Consider the following 20,385-nt stretch of genomic DNA (forward strand, 5'->3'; position numbering starts at 1 on the left):
GAGAGACCCCAAGGCAGAAAGAGACAGAGACGGAGAGAAGCTGGCAGAGGCCGAGAGGATAGCAGACACGGAGAGACAGACAATAAATACTACCGACTCTCGACTCCCTTCTTCCAAGTTTAAACCACGTGTCTGGCTCCAGCAACTCTTCAGGCCCTCGGGGAAGGCGTTTTGAAGTCTTGAAATGCGAGACCCTAATAATTAATCGTGGTCATTAATTAATTAAGGAGGAAAGGGGGGAGGTGGCTTGCTGCTGCTTGACCCCAAACAATTTAAATTAGGCTTTGTGAAGGTAGACTCCCGAAGCCTGCCCTCCCCCCCCTCCCCTTCCTATTCTTTCTCTTTCACGCTCTCAAAAATTTCCATTATAATCCTCAGCGGTCTGGGCCCGGGGAGCTGCGTGTCCCTCTCCAGCCAGCCCTTCCCCGCAAACTGAGGCCGTGGGGGTGGGAGCCGGCTGCCGCCCACGGGCAGGGAACTCTTTGCCATCCGAACAGCATCACCTGCCTTTTTTTCTCTGCACCTGCTGTGGGTTGTTTCTCCCTGAACTTCAGACATCAGGTCGTTGCCTGAGAATTGGCCGGGGTGTAGTGTTCCTACAGGCTAAACATTGCTACATTTGCTGTTTTCTCCACCTTCTCTCTCCCTCTCTCTCCCTGTTCCTCTCTCTTCCCTTCCCTTCCTTTGCTCCCTCCCTCTCCCTCTCTCCTTTTCCACCCTCTGGCTTGAGACTTGAGTTCCTTATTTGAAATGGTGCAGCTAATACAAAGTCATCAAAGCACTATGGTTCTTGTCTTAAAGTGACAGCCCTCTTTATGGGGCTGTTTAAAATACGCCCCCTGCTTTTCAATGTCTCTCTATCCATCTTTGTCTGCTCTTCAGAAAAGCGGACAATATAAAGCCCAGCCTGGCGAGCTCCCCACGCTCAGGCCTGGGCAGTGCCAACCTCCGCCTTTAAGCAGATTGAAATTGTCACTGCTTCATTAATCTGAAACTAGTTACTTTCCTAAGCACACAGCACACACTTCCGATCTGCCGGGATTCACTCAGAGGAGCCCCTGGGGCCTTCCTGGGTTTGGGATTTGGAAGGCTCAACAAAGGTAGGACAAGGGCTCAGGAAAACATAGGGCTCAGCTTGAAGAAAGGCAGTGCCCAGTGCAGAAAGGCAGGCATCGACATCAATGTAAGGGCACACAAAACACTCTTCTCAGAGACAATGGGATGCCCAGAATTTTGGAGAACAAGGAACACAGCCATGGGAACAGACAAAAATATCTACGTCGATGTGGCATAGCTTTCAGGACTGTGAGGTCCCGCGGCCTTTAGGTTTCCTTTCCCCCAAACAGAAGCACCTTACTTCCAAACATGAGTCAGGGCTGGCTTTTGTTTTTCATCTGCGCTCGGATTCAACTCTGACACTGAAAGGTCTCTTCAAGTTCCTGCTTTTTTTTTGGCCGGTCCTCACTTCCAGCCTGTGTCAGTCACCCCATGTGCCGGGCCTTGGGTGTAGGAAACCTGTCTTACCTTCTGTGAAACAAACTGCCTTAACTCTTCACGTTTGCACCATTAACAAAAGACAATGCAAAAGATTCGCCTACTTTTAGTATTTCCACTGGCTTAGAATAGCAAGTTTTTGGATTGGATTCTATTCCATCGAATTTAGCGGAGAGACACGGGCATTTTTTTTTTTTCAGAGAAGCTCAATTTTCAGTAATGTGAGCCTAAAGATTTATAAAATAGATTTATATTAAATTATGTTAATAGAAGCCTAGTAAATGCACCATTTAATTGCATGGAAAAAATGTTCTCTTTTAAGAGGTCTGTCACCTTAACAGGTACATTCAAAGATTCCCTGTGAATAATGAAAATAGGAACAATTGCTTTGATGCACTGAGCTGTATTCATCGTCTAGGACAGCTTTAGGCTGTGTTTGGAGAGGGTGGGAGGAGCTCCTTTTAAAGCAGTGATTGCTCCTTTAAACCCCATTTCCTCTAGCAAATAGGTTCTGTTGCTCTGTCGTTCTCCTCTCCCAGCACCCCGAAGGCCGGGCCTGAGATCCTACCCAGACCTCTCTCCTGGCTCTCTCAACTTTTTCTCCTCCCCCCAACCCAGCTCCAAACACCTTCCCACCTCCCTCCAACAAATCTCTCAAGGAGTGCCAGGAAAAGTGAGTGGAACCTGCAGGAAAGGTAGAGGTGGGACGGAAAACAAAACAAGACAAAATCTGGTGCAAATAACTCTTTTCTTTCTGTATATATGACCACTACCAGTGGAGAGCTCTCTCTCACACATACACACACATACACATGCAGGCGGGCGCGCGCGCGCCCACACACACACACACACACACACACACACAGCCTGTTGCTTTTTGTGACCACTTTCAGTTAGAACAATCAGTCACCTTTCTGACAATTCTCTGACCAGAGTAAGCCAAGCAAACTGCATTTCTAATCCTTTTTTTAAATGTTTTAATTTTTTAAAATTTACTTCCAAATCAGTTAGCATCTAGGTGCAACAGTGATTTCAGGAGTAGATTCCTTAATGCCCTTTACCCATTTAGCCCATCCCCCCTCCCACAACCCCTCCAATAACCCTCAGTGTGTTCTCCATATTTATGAGTCTTTTCTGTTTTGTCCCCCTCCCTGTTTTTATATGATTTTTGTTTCCCTTCCCTTATGTTCATCTGGCTTGTCTCTTAAAGTCCTCATACGAGTGAAGTCATATGATCTTTGTCTTTCTCTGACTGGCTAATTTCACTTAGCATGCATTTCTAATCCTGATCGTGTTTGGTATAGGGTTCTGGTGAGGAAATGAAGGAGGGAGCCCAAAATCAAAGACTTCACATCCCCAAGTTTTCCTTCTCTTAAAATACCCTTTGCCATCCTTGAGGGGAGTGGGATTATGGATGTGCCAGGCGGAGGGGGACCAAGGTAAGAAGGCCACTGCAGAATAGCTCAGAATGAGAGGAGTCATCAGTGTCTCTATCAGCTGCATGGGTTGACATCCCCACCCCAGGGATAGGCTGCTGGTTGTCTTCTGCTCTGGGTATGGTTTGCATCAAAAAAGACTTGCCAAGTGCTCCTATCAATGGTAGGCCCTTGGCCTTGGGCTTGTATTGGTCACTGTGGGAGGATGAAGGAGAAAGGTCTCCGTTCCTCTTTTTCTCTCAGAATATTAGGACTGGGTTAGGGCACAAGGGCAGGGGTCATCCACTCCCACCCAGGACCTCTTCCTGTTTGAAGCCACCACAGGACTTGCTTTCAGAGATGGGCTCAACCACACTAATGGCTCCTGCTGCTCATTCCTTTTCTCTTCGTGGAGCAAGATCCTAATTTCTAATTCTTATTTTCATTCTCCCTCTCTCTTTCCAATATGTGTGTATAGTCCCCTAAGAGGCCACGGTTTGGGGAGGGAGGACAGAATTCTGTTTTTCAAGTGGGGTCATAATGAAAAGCTGGCATCTGGTGCTTCCCAGGTAGAGAAATTGTCAAGGGTGGCCCCACACACCCTAAACAGTCCTCTTTAATAAATCTGTGGATATTTTGGGGCGCCTGGGTGGCTTGGTCGGTTAAGCGTCCAACTTCGGCTCAGGACATGATCTCACGGTCCGTGGGTTCGAGCCCCGCGTCAGGCTCTGTGCTGACAGCTCAGAGCCTGGAGCCTGCTTCCGATTCTGTGTCTCCCTCTCTCTCTGCTCCTCCCCTGTTCGTGCTCTGTCTCTCTCTGTCTCAAAAATAAATAAGCGTTAAAAAAAATAAAAAATAAATAAAAATAAAAATAAATCTGTGGATATTTCACTTAGAGTGTTTGATATCAAGATTGTTTAGCAGGGCAATTGTGTGTCCCAGGGTTGGCCTAGGATTTCTTAACCTAAGTGAAACTGTAGGCCTTTAAAATCAGAGATTCCCGGGGTGCCTGGGTGGCTCAGTTGGCTGACTGTCAGACTTTGGCTCAGGTCATGATTTCATGGTTCATGGGTTCAAGCCCCTCCACCAGCTCGGGGCTGACAGCTCAGAGCCTGGAGCCTGCTTCAGATTCTGTCTCCCTCTCTCTCTCTGCCCCTCCCGTTAAAAAAAATTAAATAGGAGATTCCCAAAGCCTTGTTCAGATTTGTAAACTTCAGAAACATCAACTGATTACTTTGGGGGGTGGAGCGGGGGAGAGGGTTTGGGAGAGATGTAAAATCTACCCTAGTAGACAAGGAGACCTCATGGTTCACTCTTACAGTGAGAAGAAGGTCCACTCGGCACCTAATATCCTAGAACCTCCCTGAAAACCCTAGAGAAGGTGTCTTTGGAGAATGTCCAAAGTCTAGATAGGTATCTGTGCCTGAAACTTTTTGCCTCTGGTTGGGGGGGGGGGTACACTGTTTATTCTCTCTTCCCTGAGGAATTTCCCCCCAAAGACAAGAAGGAGAGGGGCTGAGACCATCCAAGCAGCCCAAAACCTGGCGAGAAGGGCTGGCGCCGCGTGTCCCTCGCAGGGCGGTGGAGCTGGGCGCGCCGCGCGGCACGGGTGTGGCAGGTGCGTGGCTCCGCGCTCCGGGCGCAGGGCCTGGGGTGAAGCCAGGCGAGGCGCAGAGGCTCGGGTTCGTCCTCGGCTAGAACTTGGGAAGGGCCAGGCCTGAGCGCGGGACGGCTCGGAGGCAGAGCCCGGAGTGGGTGGGAGGGGGACGGAGGTGTGTGCCGACCGCCCCGCTGAGGCTTCGCTTTGAGCAGGAGCGCAGAGAGCTGCCACAGGGGCGCTTTGTCCTTCCTGTTCTTTCCCGAGAAAAGAATTCTCCGTAAACGCCGGTTCTCGCCTCGAAACCCCTTTCCTCCCACCCCTGGACTCGTGCAGAGAGAGGACTGTTGATTGGGAAAGAGGGAGACGGGATCTTCAGGAAAGGCAGTGGGCCGGCGTGACCGGCCCGGGGCTCCGCGCGTGACAGAGAGACCCGGAGGCTGAGCCTCCCAAGCCCGGGCAGGAGAGAGCTGGATGCCTGTGACCGCTGCGCAGGACCAGGCCCAGGTCTCTGCACAAAGCCTCGGCCGCTCCCTATTCAGTCCGACGCTGTGCGATCCCTCCTCCCTCCCTCCTGTCCCAGCCGGTACCCGAATGGGAGCTGACCACGGGGGGCCTCGGAAGTTGGGAGGGGGGCTTTCCTTCTCCTGAGCCTCCGGTGAGTGTGTGTGTGTGTGTGTGTGTGTGTGTGTGTGTGTGTGAGAGAGAGAGAGAGAGAGAGAGAGAGAGAGAGAGAGAGAGGCACGTGGGGGGTGGGGAGAAAGAAAGAAAGACCATGATCACATCCTCCCTCCTTTCCCTTTTCCCAAACTAGCTTCCAGACCTCAGTTTTAGAGCCCCATCCCACCTGGTGAGGTGTCAGTTCCTACATACCTAAAGTAAATCAGACCTAAAGAAATGTGTGTTGTAAACAGTTCCTATGGCTTGAACCTCTTGGGTGGCATCTTTCCAGAAAATAATTATATAATAATAACGCTAATGGATGTTAGTGGGCTCAGCTTGCAGGGAATGAGATCTAGTTTCCACATTTCCAGCTTCACTTCTCTCCCTTGGATGACAGGTCCTGGCTGCACTGAGCAGAGAGCCAGGTGGCCCTGCTAAAGGCAGAGCTAGAGTCAATCTCCAGGACCAGGTTTGCAGAAATTAACTCTGCAAGACTATGAGGAAGAGAGGGACTATAAGGGAACAGATTTAGGCTAAAGTTAGGGAGACCAAAAAAACCCTGCAAGAGGCCAAAGCACCTCTGAGCTATTTTGGAAAAGTGAGAATATAAACCTTTGGGAAGAATAATTCCCTGTGCCTGTTTGTTTCCTTGGCACCGTGGAAACCAGCTAATTTCTTAGCTAGGGAACAGCCAGGAAGTAAGGTTTCTAGTCACTTGCAGCATCATTTGTAAGTTTCCTTGTGTGTCCTTCCACCCTGATGATGGATTGTTGCTCTTTCTAAAACTGTTCTGACTATTCAAATTCCTTCACATGACTCGGGTTTTAGTACTGAGAGTGATGGAGGGGGAAAGGCAGGGAGAGGGGAACTGCCACAGAAAGAATCTTTCCCTGTTAAATAAATCAAAAGGTTTGTCCGTCATTAATTGTCAGTGTCACTTTAAACGGAGTGACCTGTCCTAGCCACTGTGAATGGCTTAGCTGTTTTGAGGATGGGGAGTTACTACTTGGTAGGTGAAAATCATGGTTGATGGTGTGCCACATACTCCCTCAACCAAAGACCTACATTACCAGGTTTTAGTCAACACTTTCCTCTAAATTCTCATACACGTTTTCCGCCCCGTCCATGTTTTTTTTCAAGATACAGGTGAGAGGAAGATGGGGAAAGATGGTGAGAGCAAGCACCACAAGTTTAAAACCTTGATTTTGTTTCATTTATTTAAATAAATATAAATATAAATTTCATATAAAACTATTCACATACAAAGGGACTTCCAGCAACTTGAATTCCAATCTCTCCCCAGGCAAATTTTCAGAAAGCGAGACCTACAGCGTTTAATTTTCTAAGTTATTTGAAATTCATATGCTTTCACTAAAACAACAACAACAACAACAAAAGAAAATAATCAAGAAACCCGGTGTTCTTCTTAGGTTCTGTAAGACTGTAGGGAAGGGGAAAAGACATGCGCTTTCAAAAAGCCCCACACAGTGTTAAACTTGAATCAACCCTGGTTCCCCCCCCCCCTGTTATATGACAAGACTGAGTTGAATCTAGATTATTTACATTAAAAAAAAAAACGATCTATAACTTCGAGTGGAGCTTCAAACACATAGGTCAAGGAGGAGATGCGAAGGGTCAGGCCAGACTACTCCGCTCGGCCAGCACTCAGCTCCCTCCTTCTCCAAATGGGACCACGCAGTGGCTGAGGATCTGGCGCCCTGCGTGCCAGGCGCGTTGGTGGCGTGGGGGCTGCCAGGAGCGTGTGGTGCGGCGGAGGCATCCCTCCCTCACAAGGGAGAAATCTCCTTGTCATCATTGGCCGAGGCCGGCGACAGGGAGTCCTCATCCTCCGAGCGCGGGTAGTGCGCCTGGCTGCCGACACACTTGCAGCCCGCGTGACTGTTCCTCTGTGTGCCCTTCCCTTCCTTCTTATGCTTCACCCGGCGGTTCTGAAACCAGATTTTCACCTGTTTCTCCGACAGGTTCAGGTAGGTCGCGATTTCGATTCTCCGGAGTCGAGACAGGTACATGTTGGAGGAGAATTCCCGCTCCAGCTCCAGGAGCTGCGTGCTGGTGAACGCCGTCCTCATCCTCTTGCCATTGGGTACCTGGCTGGCGTCCGAGCCCCCTGCAGACCGGCCAAGAGAGGGCAGAGAGGTCATTCTCGGATGACGTGTTCCCACCCCACGCGCCATCCCTTGGAAGGGACGCCTCTCAAGGACCCTCCCGCGGAGCTCAACCAAACACCTGTATCCATCCCTCACCCCTTCCCATTCCACGGCACTTCGTTACTCAGCACGGAAGGACAGAGACGCCCAAAGCAAGTGAAGGAAGGCCTTTGCTGTGCGAGATGTAAAGTCAGAGGCTTAAGGGAGGGGTCGGGGCTTGCGCTGTCCGGTCGTCTCCCTTCAAGCCCAGCAGAGAGGCAAGCAGGCTTAGCCCAGAACATCGAAACGCTTCAGCTAGCCTCGACGACGGACTGCCACACCGAAGTTCCAACATACCCACCCCAAACCCTCACGCAGTTAGCCTCCGCTTTCTCAGCCCTCAAGTGCGAGGTCCCAAAGGCCCCGATACTGTGCAAGACTCGGACACCAGGTAGCGGGCGTGAAAGCACCAGGCTGCTTGGAGAGGTTCGAAGCTAACTTCCACTTTCGTGGAACTTCTGGGGACGTCTCCACAGTTACACGAAAAGCCCCTCCTCCCACCCCACCCCGCCCCCCAGGCTGCCACTTCCTCCTCTGGAGGCGGAAAGTTTGCTCCCGGGAGCCGCGAAGGCGCGGCGCGCAGGTGCCCAGAGACCCCACCCTACCCATGGTGAGGCAGTGGAATCTCCGCGGGTCCCCTACGTTGTAGGTGGTGGCGGCGCAGACAGGTGCGTGGTGCTGAGGGTGCCCCAAGGCCGCCGCGGCCGCCGCCGCGGCCGCCGCGGCTGCGGCAGCGGCGGCCGAGCCTGGCTGCTGGGGCTGATGGTGGTGATGGTGGTGCTGCGGCGGGTGGTGATGATGGTGCGCGTGGCTCACGCGCGGGCAGAACTGCGCGTCCCCAGGACCCGAAGAGAACTGACTCTTGAGCAGGGGCAGGGTCCCGGCGCTCCCCGGCGCTCCCCCACCACTCCCGGCCCCTGCGCCCCCCGCCCCGGCGCCCCCGCCGCCGGAGCCCGCCGGCCCACGAGAGGAGTGCAGGTGCGAAGTGACGCAGAGTGGGCAAACGCAGAACGCGCCACTCTTGCGGGACGGGCAGCCGGGCCCCGACACAGACATCACCAGCGGGGATGGCATGCCCAGCGGGATGAAGAAATCTGGCCCGGGGTGCGGCTCAGGCAGCGAGGGCGCGGGCCGCGAGGAGTCCTTGATGATGAGCGAGTCGACATAGAAGGAGCGCGACATGTCGGGAGGGGTGGGTGGCTGGAGGGCCCGGTGGCCGGCGCTGGCTCCCCCTCCCCTCTCCTGTTCTGAGCTCTGCCCCGAGTGCGGCGCGGACGCAGGCGGTCAAGCCCTTGGGGACGCGGAGGTGTTCGGCGTCTGGGCTGCGAACAAAGGGGTCCCTGGAGAGGGCTGGTCCTCACGTCCCCCGCCCGGCGCCCCGGCTCCGGGATTTTATAGCCCCCACCCCGGCACGTGATGCTGCAGAGTACCGCTCGGCTCAGGCTCCTCAGCAGCTCCCCACCCTCGGGATAGGCTGCCCGAGTCACAACAGAAGCGGCGAGGAGGGGCGGGCGCGCTGCAGGGAAGAACTCGAGGGAGGGGGAGTGGGGGGGACTTTGCAAAGTGTAGGTTTTGTGAATTTCGCGGGGACGCCGGCCTCCTCCCCCTCTTTCTCCACGCTTTCTCGAGAAATCAGAGCTGCATCCCCCATTCTACCCCTTTCCCTGGCCTGGGCCCCAGCCCAACTCTTCCCCACGCCCGGCCGAAAAGCGCCCCAGGTGGGGACCTTGAGGCCTTTGTAATAGGGATGCCCAATGCTCCCTGCCCTTCTGTACCAACCGAGGCTGAGGCGCGGTAAAGTGTGAGGCCTGCAGTTTGGAGCACGGCCGTGTGGGCGGCGGACTGGCAGTAGCCCAGACCGGGATCGCGGTTTGCACCACGGACACACGCACGCGCGCGCGCACACACACACAGACACACACACACACACACACACACACACACACACACACAGTCCCCCAGCATTTGGACTTGGCCACAGTCATTCAGGTGGTTAGTTCGTGACGGATATCCGGGGCGTACCAATGAGGCCTCCCAGCTAAGAAGCTGCCTAGCTTTTCATTCGAATGCTTGAGAAGCTCCAAGATGCCTTTGCACTTGGGGCTTCCCTGGGGCCGCTGGGATCAGCGACACTTCCTCGCGCTCCTTTGTAATCGGCAGCATGCCCTGTGGCGGAGAGAGGCGTTGAAGCGTCACTCTGCTTTCTCCAAGCCGATGCCTTTCCCGAGACACCCCTGCAAACTCCATCCCAATGATTTTGGAGAGAGGACCCAAACCCTAGCCCTCCTGGAGACTGGGCAGGGCTTGGGGAAGGCCTTTGCTCTGGGTCCCGCCACTTCCTGCCCCTTTACATTTCACAGCCTGACCTTGGGCGGCTGGCAGACTAACCAGCAAGCACTCTCCACGCTGCACCCCTTTAAAAGCTGAGAGAGGTTGAAGGGATTTGACCTACGGGAGGAATCCTGCCTCAGGATGGGAGAAGTGGCTTGGTAAAGGAAATCTGGGGGGCACCGTCTTCAGTGGAAGACGTGTATTAGTGGCTGTGTGACAGAAGGTGGCTGTCAAGCTAGGGGCTGTTGATCTTTGGGGAAGGTGAGGTCTTCCCCCCCACCCCCACCCCCGCTGGAGAAAATCTGGTCGGGGCAGGGAGCAAGCAATAGAGTCTGATCCTTTTTCCCAAACAGCAGACTTCAGACCTGAGTTCACACTGGTGTTAAGAAACTTGGGGACGGGACTCCCTCCACCTGTGAGAACCAAGTGCCCAAATCCCAGGGGAGCAACAGCTTCTCCGCTGGAGGCATGGCCACCTCTCTGCCCTCTGTCTCTTCTCTCCCCTTTTTCATCTCTGGGACAGTTTCTCTTGCCTGCCGGAGAAGTGTAATTGCGTTGTATGGACGCCCCGCTCTGGGGAGCCCAGGATTTATGGATGGCAATTAAAGTTTTATGAATTGCAGCTGAGGCTGGTTATTGAGCTATTTGAATGTGATTAGAATTCAATTAGAAAGCGGTTAGTGGACGGTGGGTCTCCAGAGTGTAAACAGACAGCTATTCCAGAAATGTGCTAATCCAACATCTTGTGACAACAATTAAGGAGTCTCAGGGCTTAACTCAGGGCAGCTCAGCTGTAACTACTTTTGTACCACAAGGTTTGACGATGCAGCCATCACAGACGTTCAGCCTCAACCTGGCCTGCCTGCCCACCCGCCCTCGCTCCAGTCAGGAGGACGCAGCTAGTCCCGAAATCATTCCAACCCTGAGAACCCTGGAAGCTCAACCACTAAGAGATGTTTGATGGCTGGGTGTTTTTTAAAGGCCTAAATTGTCCAAATAGGTGACATGATTTTCCCATTCACTTTGCAAGTGTGTGAATGTATATTTGTATGTGCACATATATGTATACATACACTATTAAAAATTTATCTAATACATACCTATATGTATGTATTTATTCACTTTGTGAGTGCTCAAAGAAAAGTAATAACTTTTCTCTCTCCTTTTCTGTCTTCTGGGTTAGGTAGTAGGTTATCTGAGGTTTGTTTTGGGCTTACCGTTTAGGTCACTGTGTTCCCAGTGGTTCTGGGTATGCTCACTCTAGAATCCCCATGTTGATGTGCTGGAATGTGTGCTTATAGAAGGTTCAATTTTACTTTAGAGAATCCTAATTATGAAGCTCGAACAACTAATTTAACTTCTGTATAAGTATGGAAACATCCAGTTGGAGTGCTAAGGAATTTTGCAAAAAGTGAGAGGCTGGGGGGGGGGGGGAGTGGGGGTCACTTAGGGCTGCAAGGGGTACAGTAGCTTGGGGACAGACTGGGGCTGAAAGCAGACCATGTCAGAGAAACCTGCTTGTAAGAGGACCTGGTGAAATTGCTTGAGCCTTCGTGATGAACACAGGGCGATGTATGGCAGTGCTGAGTCACTGTATTGTCCACCTGAAACTAACATAACATTGTATGTTAACTAAGTGCAATTAAAAACATTTTTAAAGTAAATTGCTCAGAAAAATAAATACATTGCTCAAGCCCACCAAAAGCAAGTCTTTTGGGGTCACGTTCCACATTGGAGGTTCTCAGGTTCTTCCCATTAATTCTCTTTGGCTCTCTCAGTTTCCCTCTTTCTCTTTAGCCCTATCTTCAGAAGTTGGCCCCACTGTGCCTTGCCACCCCCACTCCCAAAGGAAGCCTACCCTCCATGGCCCTGAGCAGCTACCAGCCAGACCCTTCCCCAGGATAGCAGAACCTCGAACCTGCTCAAAGCAGAAGGGGACCCCTGGGCAGCCCGTCAGTGTGCCCCCACCGTGCCCCCGCTGCCACGCAATTTTATTTCTCAGTGATTCTGTCCGATAAAATTTCATCGTCCATTAAGTAATCCCTGAAATGAGAGCTCTTATGAGCCTATAATGAGCTCTAATTGCCACGACTCGGGGAGCCACGTGGAAGGATTTATTCGGTATTAAGCAGTCGGGTACAGAGTACAGGCTGTTACCTAAGCCATTACTTTCATAATTCAAGGAGAAAATTAGTTCTTTTAAGGGGAGGGGGATCCTTTGATTTCCTCTCTTTTGCTGGGATGACAGAGGATGGCTTTGTCTTCCTTGAGTGCAAGACAATGTCACAGATATGAAGGTAACAAAACTGTCCCCTCCTCTCCCCCTAACACACACCAGTCAGGGTATCCCACCCCTACCCTCAAATGAGAAAAAAAATCAAAGCGGTTTAGAGGTGCCGTCTTCTTGCCCCTGGATCCTCCAACTTGAGCCTGGAGGAGCAGTTTCCTCCTAGCTCAACCTTGAGATTTCAATTCTAGGTTGTAGCTTTCAAGAAGTGTTCCAGTACTTCCCCCATCCAGGGTCACACCTGACCTGGACCTCACATTCCCCTCTTGCTTCCCACTCTTTCTATTTCCTTTCATGGGCAAAGTCAGGAAAAGCAAAGAATGTGGACTTAGCTGTTGCTTATTCCACAGGCCCTAGAGTTCTGACCTACTGATGTGCTTAGCTGTTTTTCCATCCGTAACTCCCGCATTGTCTTTCCCTCTGCACCCCCTCCAAAGTACCCCCCCCCCCATCCCCAGTCCTCCTTTTTCCTCTCAGTTTTAGCATTTGCCTGCATGGTTCTTCTGCCCCAAACGGAGGCCGAGAGCAGGGCGGGACAGCCCAGGAGTTGGCCGGGCCGGCCTCGGATTTATTTGCTCCTCTTACATTGATTTCATATTAGTTTCCAAAGCGATGAATGATCTCAAAGCTGGGTTTTGTTAGCCGAACACAAACAGGAGACAGGACTTACTTGCCCCCAGCTCCCTTTAATGAGGTCATTATCAAAGCGTGAACAAGTCTATGAATGTTTTATTGAAAGCGCATCGTTAACTTGTATCCATCCTTTTCTCCGAGTGGCATTGTGATATTGCTGTCTGTGGCACATCTTACCCGATATAGCCCGAGATTTCCCCATTCTCTGTAACCAGGCAACCCTTTCTGAATACCCAAAAATTGAAAAGAACCGCTTAGTCTTCAAGAAAGTCCTCAATAATAGTGGAAAAGAACAAAGATCCAGGAGACAACAAAATGCCACAGGGGTGACTTTTCATGAGCAATTATCTCTCATTAATCAGAAGAACAGCTGCAATATTAATTTTCTCTCTTTCTTCCTCTCTTTTCACAGTCCCCAACATTTGAATAATCATAAATTTTGATTTTATGAAGGAGTCACATTTTCAGGGGATGGAGGAAAGCAGCTACCTAGGTGAAGACAAGCAGAAAAACGCTCTCATTTTTTGTTTGTTTGTTGGGGTAAAGCTGCCGACAAAGCAAACTGAAAAAAAAAAAATAAATAACAAAAACAAGAGGGATATACTAGAGAAAATGGCCCTGCCCCCCCCCCCCTTTCTTCTAGATGGCGGCTTAGAATCAGGACTGTTTTCCCGCGCCGCCCCCTGACAACTCCCGCTCCCTCCCTTCTTCCCCCTGTCCAGACCCAGTCCCCAGTGCTGCTCTGAACTGGGCGGAGGGAAGCGTCCCCGGCGTCTGGCGTGGGAGTTTCAGCCGGGTTTCTGCCCGTTTAACTTGCAAACGTGAAGCCAAGCGTTGTCGATCTGACCAAAGAGACACTCTTTGGGCGTAACTCGCATTGTGGCCATCAAAAGCCCGCCAGCCTTGGATGAACTGAGACGTGCATTCAGCAGAAATGGGGCGCTCGCTCTCCTTTCAGGGGCCGGAGAGGCGATTGTTCACAGACGTGTAGCTGGGGTGGAAAACGAGGGTCCCCAGATAAGGCTGTAACCTACAAACCGGACTGGGGGGTGGGGGAGTTCAAAGAATCTCATTAAAGCCGAGGCTGCAATTAGCAAATACACACTCAGAGAATCTAAGCCTCTCTTGAAAAGCCTGGAGTCGGGATGAAAGCAGGGCACTTAGGAGTCAGCCCCCACATTCCTACGCTGGCAGCGTGAAGAGGGGCCGGTGCCCGGCTCTGCCTTCAGCTGCGCGACTAGTGTTATTTCTAACGCAGCGCCCGGCCAGCGCGTTGCGCGGAGAGGGCAGGCGGCGGGCCGCGTGTTCACCCACCGCCAAAAAGTGGTCTTGCTTCTCCCTAGTGCGCATTCAGAGCGGAGGGGCCATTGAGAAACCTCAGTTCGCCTTTGTGCTCGCCATAGGCGCGAGAGTTCAATTCGGCCCCCGGAGAAGGGGGTGGGAAGAGGCTTGTGGGAAAGGAGTGAGGAGTCTGGCTCAGAATTTCGGGAGCGGCCCGGGCTCCGTACCCTCTGAACAGAGTTTTGGTGACACCGAGGGCCTGCCACACAGTCCCTCTGCTCCCCGCCTCACCTTAATTGACATTCGCCCCCCCCCCCCAAATCCTTAAGCCTAACAGGACATCCCTCCCCCACCCTTAAAGCTCTCCTCTGTCATCAGAATAAAATTTATTGAGCGCCTACTCGGTGCCCAGCGTGTGCTAGGCCCTGCGGGGAGCACGCCTGAAAAGGCGAGGACTGGATCCAATAGAATATTGTTTCATTTCGGTAACAATGGCCTGAGGTAGGGAACAATTATCCGGATAATTGAAGCAAATGCTCCACCTCCCTCCCTCCCTCTCCAGTTCCCAGCGCTGGCCTTTTTTTTTTTTTTAACACTATCTTTTTCAGAGTTGGTGGTTTTGTTTGGTTGGGGAGGAGGTTGCTGGGAGCCTAAGGGGAAGGCGGAATTATTCACACGCGTCCACTCGTTGGAGTTCCCCACATCCCTTGGCCCAAAATTTGCTGAAAGCACTGGCCTGAAATAGCTGCTTAGTAATGGAATCCAAGACAGTTTTTTTTTTTTTTTTTTTTTAATCCTACCCAAAAGAGAGTGAACCTTTATCATTTTTAGTGATCTGGCCTTTCTGGTCATCTACAAAAATCACCTGGACAGCATTATGAAAGTATAATGTATAAATGCCTAAGAGATTTGATTTAATGGTGCAGGACCCAAACTTAAGAATGAAACAAACAAAAACCGGCTTTGCGTGTTTCTGAATGCAGGTGAGGGTTGAGAAATCAGTGAGAAATCCTACCCCGCTTATCCTGGAGCCTGAAGAGAATGACTTAACCTGAGCCTCCTTCAGCAGTTGGTGGTTGGAAAGTGTGTATGGGGTGCCTCCTCTCTGCTGGGCTCTGGGCGTACAGGGAATTCCGTTGCACAAGGCAGGTAAGTCCCTTGGGAGTTTCTAGTACCTTAAAATGAACGAACAAATGAATTCAGAGGCCGTGAATTGCAAAAGGTAGCATGAATATCAAAGAAAAGCCCAGTTGGCTCTAGGAGTGGATAAAACTGAAGTCTGAAGTGACTCATGAGGACTGTGTTCGATGGTCGCGGAAGGGTGCACAGAGAAGCAGGGAAGAGTTTCTCTTGCTCAGTTAATTGCAAGAACTAAAAGGAAGCCAGGGAGATTGGTGGAAAAATCTGTTTCTGTGCCTGGTAGATAGGAAAAATGCCCCCACCTTCCAGTCCTTGGGAGGAATGAAGGACTGCTTAGCGCTGGGCCTGGTACCTGGTGTCTTGGGCATCTCTAGTTTTTATTATTATCCTGGACCTGCAGGTCTGTGTGCCCTAGAGGCTGGGGAATGACGCATCAGAGCCCCAGGCTTCACAGGGAGGAAGCTAGAGCAGCCCAATCATCTCTCCAGGATGGCTTGCCTTTTCCAAGCTGAGCTTCTATTTCCAAGTCTCCTAGCTTGGTGCTCCCACCCTGAAGCCGCCCAAGTTGGAGTTTATCTAGCCTTTGATTTCTGGACATACCTGTCTCCTCCAGCAGCCCCCCAAACCTGGACCTACCAGGGGAATTTCCCCACACCCTACTCTCTACCCCTATCAAAGGCCTCGGGTCCTGGAAGACCCTACTTGGGACTCAGCTTTAAATTTCTTTCTTTCTTTTTTTTTTTAATTGGAAATACTTTATTTATTTTTTTAATATATGAAATTTATTGTCAAATTGGTTTCCATACAACACCCAGTGCTCATCCCAACAGGTGCCCTCCTCAATACCCATCACCCACCCTCCCCTCCCTCCCACCCCCCATCAACCCTCAGTTTGTTCTCAGTTTTTAACAGTCTCCTATGCTTTGGCTCTCTCCCACTCTAACCTCTTTTTTTTTTTTTTCCTTCCCCTCCCCCATGGGTTTCTGTTACGTTTCTCAGGATCCACATAAGAGTGAAACCATATGGTATCTGTCTTTCTCTGTATGGCTTATTTCACTTCGCATCACACTCTCCAGTTCCATCCACGTTGCTACAAAAGGCCATATTTCATTCTTTCTCATTGCCACATAGTATTCCATTGTGTATATAAACCACAATTTCTTTATCCATTCATCAGTTGATGGACATTTAGGCTCTTTCCATAATTTGGCTATTGTTGAGAGTGCTGCTATAAACATTGGGGTACAAGTGCCCCTATGCATCAGTACTCCTGTATCCCTTGGATAAATTCCTAGCAATTCAGCTTTAAATTTCAAGGGTCCTTTGGCCTGGAGAAACTTTCCAGCTTTGCTGGTCTGTGTTGCACAGGAAGCAGGTGCCATCGCAGTAGGCCAGTCTTCATAACCACCATTTTCTGAGCTTCCTGTGTGCTTGGCCCTGAATGAGGAACCTTGCCTGCATGACCTTATTTGATCTGTTGGATAAAACACCAATATTATGGCTGTTTCTTGTTTAAAAATCCTGAATCTTAATGAAGTCCAAAGACTTACAAGGTCACACAACTAAAGATGGCAGAGCCAAGATTCAGACCCTGTCTATCTAATGCAGGGGATCTGGAGTTTTAGGCACTGCTATCGCCTAATAATACCTGGCATTTATTGAGGGCCTATTATATGCCAGGTTATGAGTAAGAGTTTTAACGTATCATTTATTTTTCACAATGACCCAGCAAGGTAGTTACTTTTATCATTTACTCATTTGGTTATTATTGTTCACTTCTTGGTTAGTGTGGGTTTTCTGTAAAAGATCACAAAGAGGGCGCCTTGGTGGCTCAGTCGGTTAAGCGTCCGACTCGGTTTCAGCTCCGGGTCATGATCTCACGGTTTGTGGGTTCAGGCCCTGCTATCAGGTTCCAATCTGACAGCTTGGAGACTGCTTGGGAGCCTCTCTCTTCCTCTCTCTCTGCCCCTCCCCCGCTAGCTCTGTCTCTCTCTCTCTCTCTTTCAAAAATAAACACACACACAAAGATCACAAAAGCCATTCTAATGTGGCCCATATAATGGGGCACAAACTGGCATTGAGATGAGGGCATTGAATGTGATTGTTTTTATTCACCTGCACCCTGAACGTAGTAAGTGCTGAAAGACATTGAAGTGGGTGAAAACAACAGCTTATTCTTTTACTCCAAAAGCCTTCATTATAATCAATACATATGTCCACTGGTTGGTTGGGTATCTGTCCCTCCCCAACTGACTACAAGCTGCACCTGGGCAAGGGACTGGGTCTGTTTTGTTTATTCACCGAGCATGTCAAACACCCAGCCTAGAGCTGGCATAGATTAGGAGTGAGATACCTATTTGTTGAATGATTCCTCATCCTACATTAAAGGAGACTAAGGCTCAGAGAGGCTATGCAAATTGTCCAAGGCCCCAGAGCTTCCAAGTGGCAGTTGGAGGATTCAAACCGAGGTCTTCCTCTTTTCACCCTAGCCCACAGCGTCCTGCGCTGTGTCCCCTGGGCCACAGGGACTGAGCGCGGGAACCGGGCTGCGCGGCTGCGGGGGGGGGGGGGGGGGGAGGACAGTTTGAAGTCGGTCCTCACTCAACCCCCAAACCCCACGGGTGGGTGAAGCCCGGGGAGGCCGAGGCTTTAAGAGGCTCGAGAGGCCGCTCCCTGGATGGGGGTAAATCGGCTCTGAGACCCTGCGAGGCGCTGCGGCGTGTCCGCTGCTCCGGGCGCTTTCGCTGCCAGAGCTCCAGAACCGCACCCTACCCCCTTCCTGGCGTCAGTCTCTCCTTCTCCCTAACTTCTCACTGGAAAACGAAGCGACTCTAAGGGATCGTATTGAACCTACAGCCCGACGACAACGCGACCAGTAACCGCCCCCAAACTCCAAACACACCGCATCCCCCACGCTGGGCCCTCCGTCCCCGCCGCGACAGGTGCGCATGCGCGCGCGCGTGCAAGGAGGGAGAATTTGCCGTGAGTCCGTGTGCGCAAGCGCGCGTGAAGTGCGCGTGAGAGTTGAAAACGGGGGCGTACGTGACCGTGTGACAGCGGGTGACGGGGTGTGTGTGACGAAGGTGAAGAGTGCGAGTGGTAGTAGCATGCGCGCGTGTGATGTGTATACAACTGAGGAGGGTGGGTGTGTGAGAGCTTGAGTGGAGGTTGTAAGCAGGACTGTGTGATGCAGGAGTGTGTGAATGAATACACGACGGGGCGAATGAGGCCAGGTGTGTGAGGGCGGGTGGGTGTGAACAGCGTGTGTGTGAACGTGAGCGTGTGCTCCGGTCAGTCTGTGCGTAGGAGGATGTGTAAGAACGTGCGCGCGCGCGCCGGGGTGCGTGTAAAGAGTATGAGCAGGGGTGCGGCAGAGCGCGCGCCTGCGGAGTTTGCCCGTGAGCGTGTGCGTGCGTGGGACGCGTGCGTGGGGCGTGGCTCCCGGGGGTCTGACCTCCGCCGCTCCCCTCCACCCACCCAGTGGGCGGTCGCCACAGCCAGCCGCCCCTCTGGCTGAGCGAGGTCGCCGAGAGGGGTAGGGAAGGGAGGAGGGGACACCAGGGGCCCCTCACGGTAGAAACCTGCAGGAGCGCAAATGAGTGGGAGGGGCTCTGGAGGCATCACCAGGCGTGCCCTTTTTCACCTGTCCTCAGGTTTCCTCACTCACCCTCTGGATCGTCTTTCTATTTACCCAACAAGTATTGATGGAGTGCCTGCAGTATATACCGGGCTCTGCGCTGGGAAAACCCGAAGAACTGGACAGCTTAGGTGCCACTCATCATGGAGCGTCCGCGGGACTTTCTGTTCGTGCGTAACTGCTTTGCAAAACGCTGGTGGTACAAACACACACTTTGGTCTCTACCCTCAAGCAGTGGGCGGGTAATGGAGGGCTTAGAAGACAGTATGATGGCAATGAGACAGTATATTGAAAACGATGCATTCCATCTCCATCCAAGCCTCAATCCTCCCACTGTGCTCTTGAGCTTGGGCTTGAGGTTAGGCGGTCCTAGAGGTGCATCCCGTTCCTTTGACAATGGAAATTATGATGGCACTCTTCTTACGGGGTTAAGTGAGTTGTCATGACAACCCTTGGCACAGTGCCTGGCACAGGGTTAGCACTCAGTATGTACAAGCTATAATGATGATGATGATGTTCCGCTGGCCTGATGGAATGTTGTGGACAAGGGGAGATGTGCTGTAGGCTACACAGTTTGAGAGATTTTCTATGGGCTTAAATTAATTTGTGTATATTTATATTCTTCTGTTGCGTCAGGTTGTGAATATCAGATGCTTGGTCTTTATTCTTCTCTACTGACTTCTTAACTTCCTGGACCAATGTTATTACTACTGCCATTGTTAAGGGAAAATGAAAAAGTATTGGCGGAAGACAGCAAGCACCCACAGGAGCCCGGTGTCCTTTCAGGCAGCCTTAGAAGCATTTTTCGTCCACCCATGTGCCATTAAAGCGAAAGGGAATATTTTCACAGTAACACACAATGCTTGCTGTAATTTAACCTTGTGAGCAAAACTTCTAATTAAGTATGGCAGTAGGAAATAGGTGTCCTGATTAGCCATGTACCTCCCTGGAACGAGGTATTGTATAAACAGTTGCAGGACATGTTGTTAAAAAAATTGTTTTTTTACATTTATTTATTTTTGAGAGACAGAGAGAGACAGTGTGAACAGGGGAGGGGCAGAGAGAGAGGAAGACACAGAATCTGAAGCAGGTTCCAGGCTCTGAGCTGTCAGCACAGAGCCCATGCGGGGCTCGAACCCATGAACCGTGAGATCATGACCTGAGCTGAGTCGGACACTTAACCGACTGAGGCACCTAGGCACCCCTGTTGCTGTTGTTTTAAATGTCTTACTAAGATTCTTTTTTGGTGGGGGGAGGGCGGTGTTCAGACTAGGATCACAAAATAATTTTGTTTTAAGCCAAAAAGAAAACCCCAAAAAGAATATTTTTAACAATTGAATTTACTTATGGAGACTTTTCAAGAAAACATATATTTAAAAAAAATCTTGAAAAGTGTGAGAATTGGTTGTAGCATGTAGGTTCTCAAATTTAGCCACTGAAAAGGAATTTTACCATTATCCAGCTGGCCTATCCATCTCGTGTTACAGTAAGAGAAACTGAGGTGCAAAGAGATGAAGTGGTAAAAGTGGTCAGTCCCTTCCAGCAGTCACCAAGTAGGACTATCTCAGTTTTGTTCCTCTGTCCACACTATCCACACTTACACATTTCTCCTCCTGGTCGCCTGAGCAACTAGGAGGAGAAAAGGGAGAGGACTTCCCGTTCCCTTCTGTATCAACACATCTCTATTGCTGGCCGCTCTG

The 20,385-nt window shown here is 51.0% G+C and overlaps 1 protein-coding gene and 1 long non-coding RNA gene across 3 annotated transcripts; both read right to left on the reverse strand.

Moving 5' to 3' along the window:
- Positions 1-6,911: 6,911 nt before the first annotated feature.
- Positions 6,912-8,558, reverse strand: GSX2 (GS homeobox 2). Its single transcript, XM_042984538.1, has 2 exons — positions 7,982-8,558; positions 6,912-7,297 (listed from the first exon to the last, which is right to left on the reverse strand). Exons 1-2 carry the CDS (start codon positions 8,556-8,558, stop codon positions 6,957-6,959), a joined length of 918 nt encoding a protein of 305 aa, XP_042840472.1. The 3' UTR covers positions 6,912-6,956.
- Positions 8,559-12,660: 4,102 nt separating this feature from the next.
- Positions 12,661-18,807, reverse strand: LOC122238039. Of its 2 annotated transcripts, none has more exons than XR_006217013.1 (4): positions 18,716-18,807; positions 14,924-15,083; positions 13,376-13,669; positions 12,661-13,116 (listed from the first exon to the last, which is right to left on the reverse strand). It is a non-coding gene; the product is annotated as an uncharacterized LOC122238039 (long non-coding RNA). The 2 variants fall into 2 exon arrangements; XR_006217012.1 differs by having other exon boundaries at positions 13,352-13,669.
- Between the last annotated feature and the right edge of the window lie 1,578 nt (positions 18,808-20,385).

The sequence above is a fragment of the Panthera tigris genome, chromosome B1 (assembly GCF_018350195.1).
Source record: "Panthera tigris isolate Pti1 chromosome B1, P.tigris_Pti1_mat1.1, whole genome shotgun sequence".
NCBI lineage: Eukaryota > Metazoa > Chordata > Mammalia > Carnivora > Felidae > Panthera > Panthera tigris.

Coding starts and splice junctions, on each gene's coding strand:
- GSX2 (XM_042984538.1), bottom strand. CDS start 8,558: ATGTCGCGCTCCTTCTATGTCGACTCGCTCATCATCAAGGACTCCTCG. Junction 7,298..7,981: donor ATTCCACTGCCTCACCATGG/GTAGGGTGGGGT, acceptor GCCGGTCTGCAG/GGGGCTCGGACGCCAGCCAG.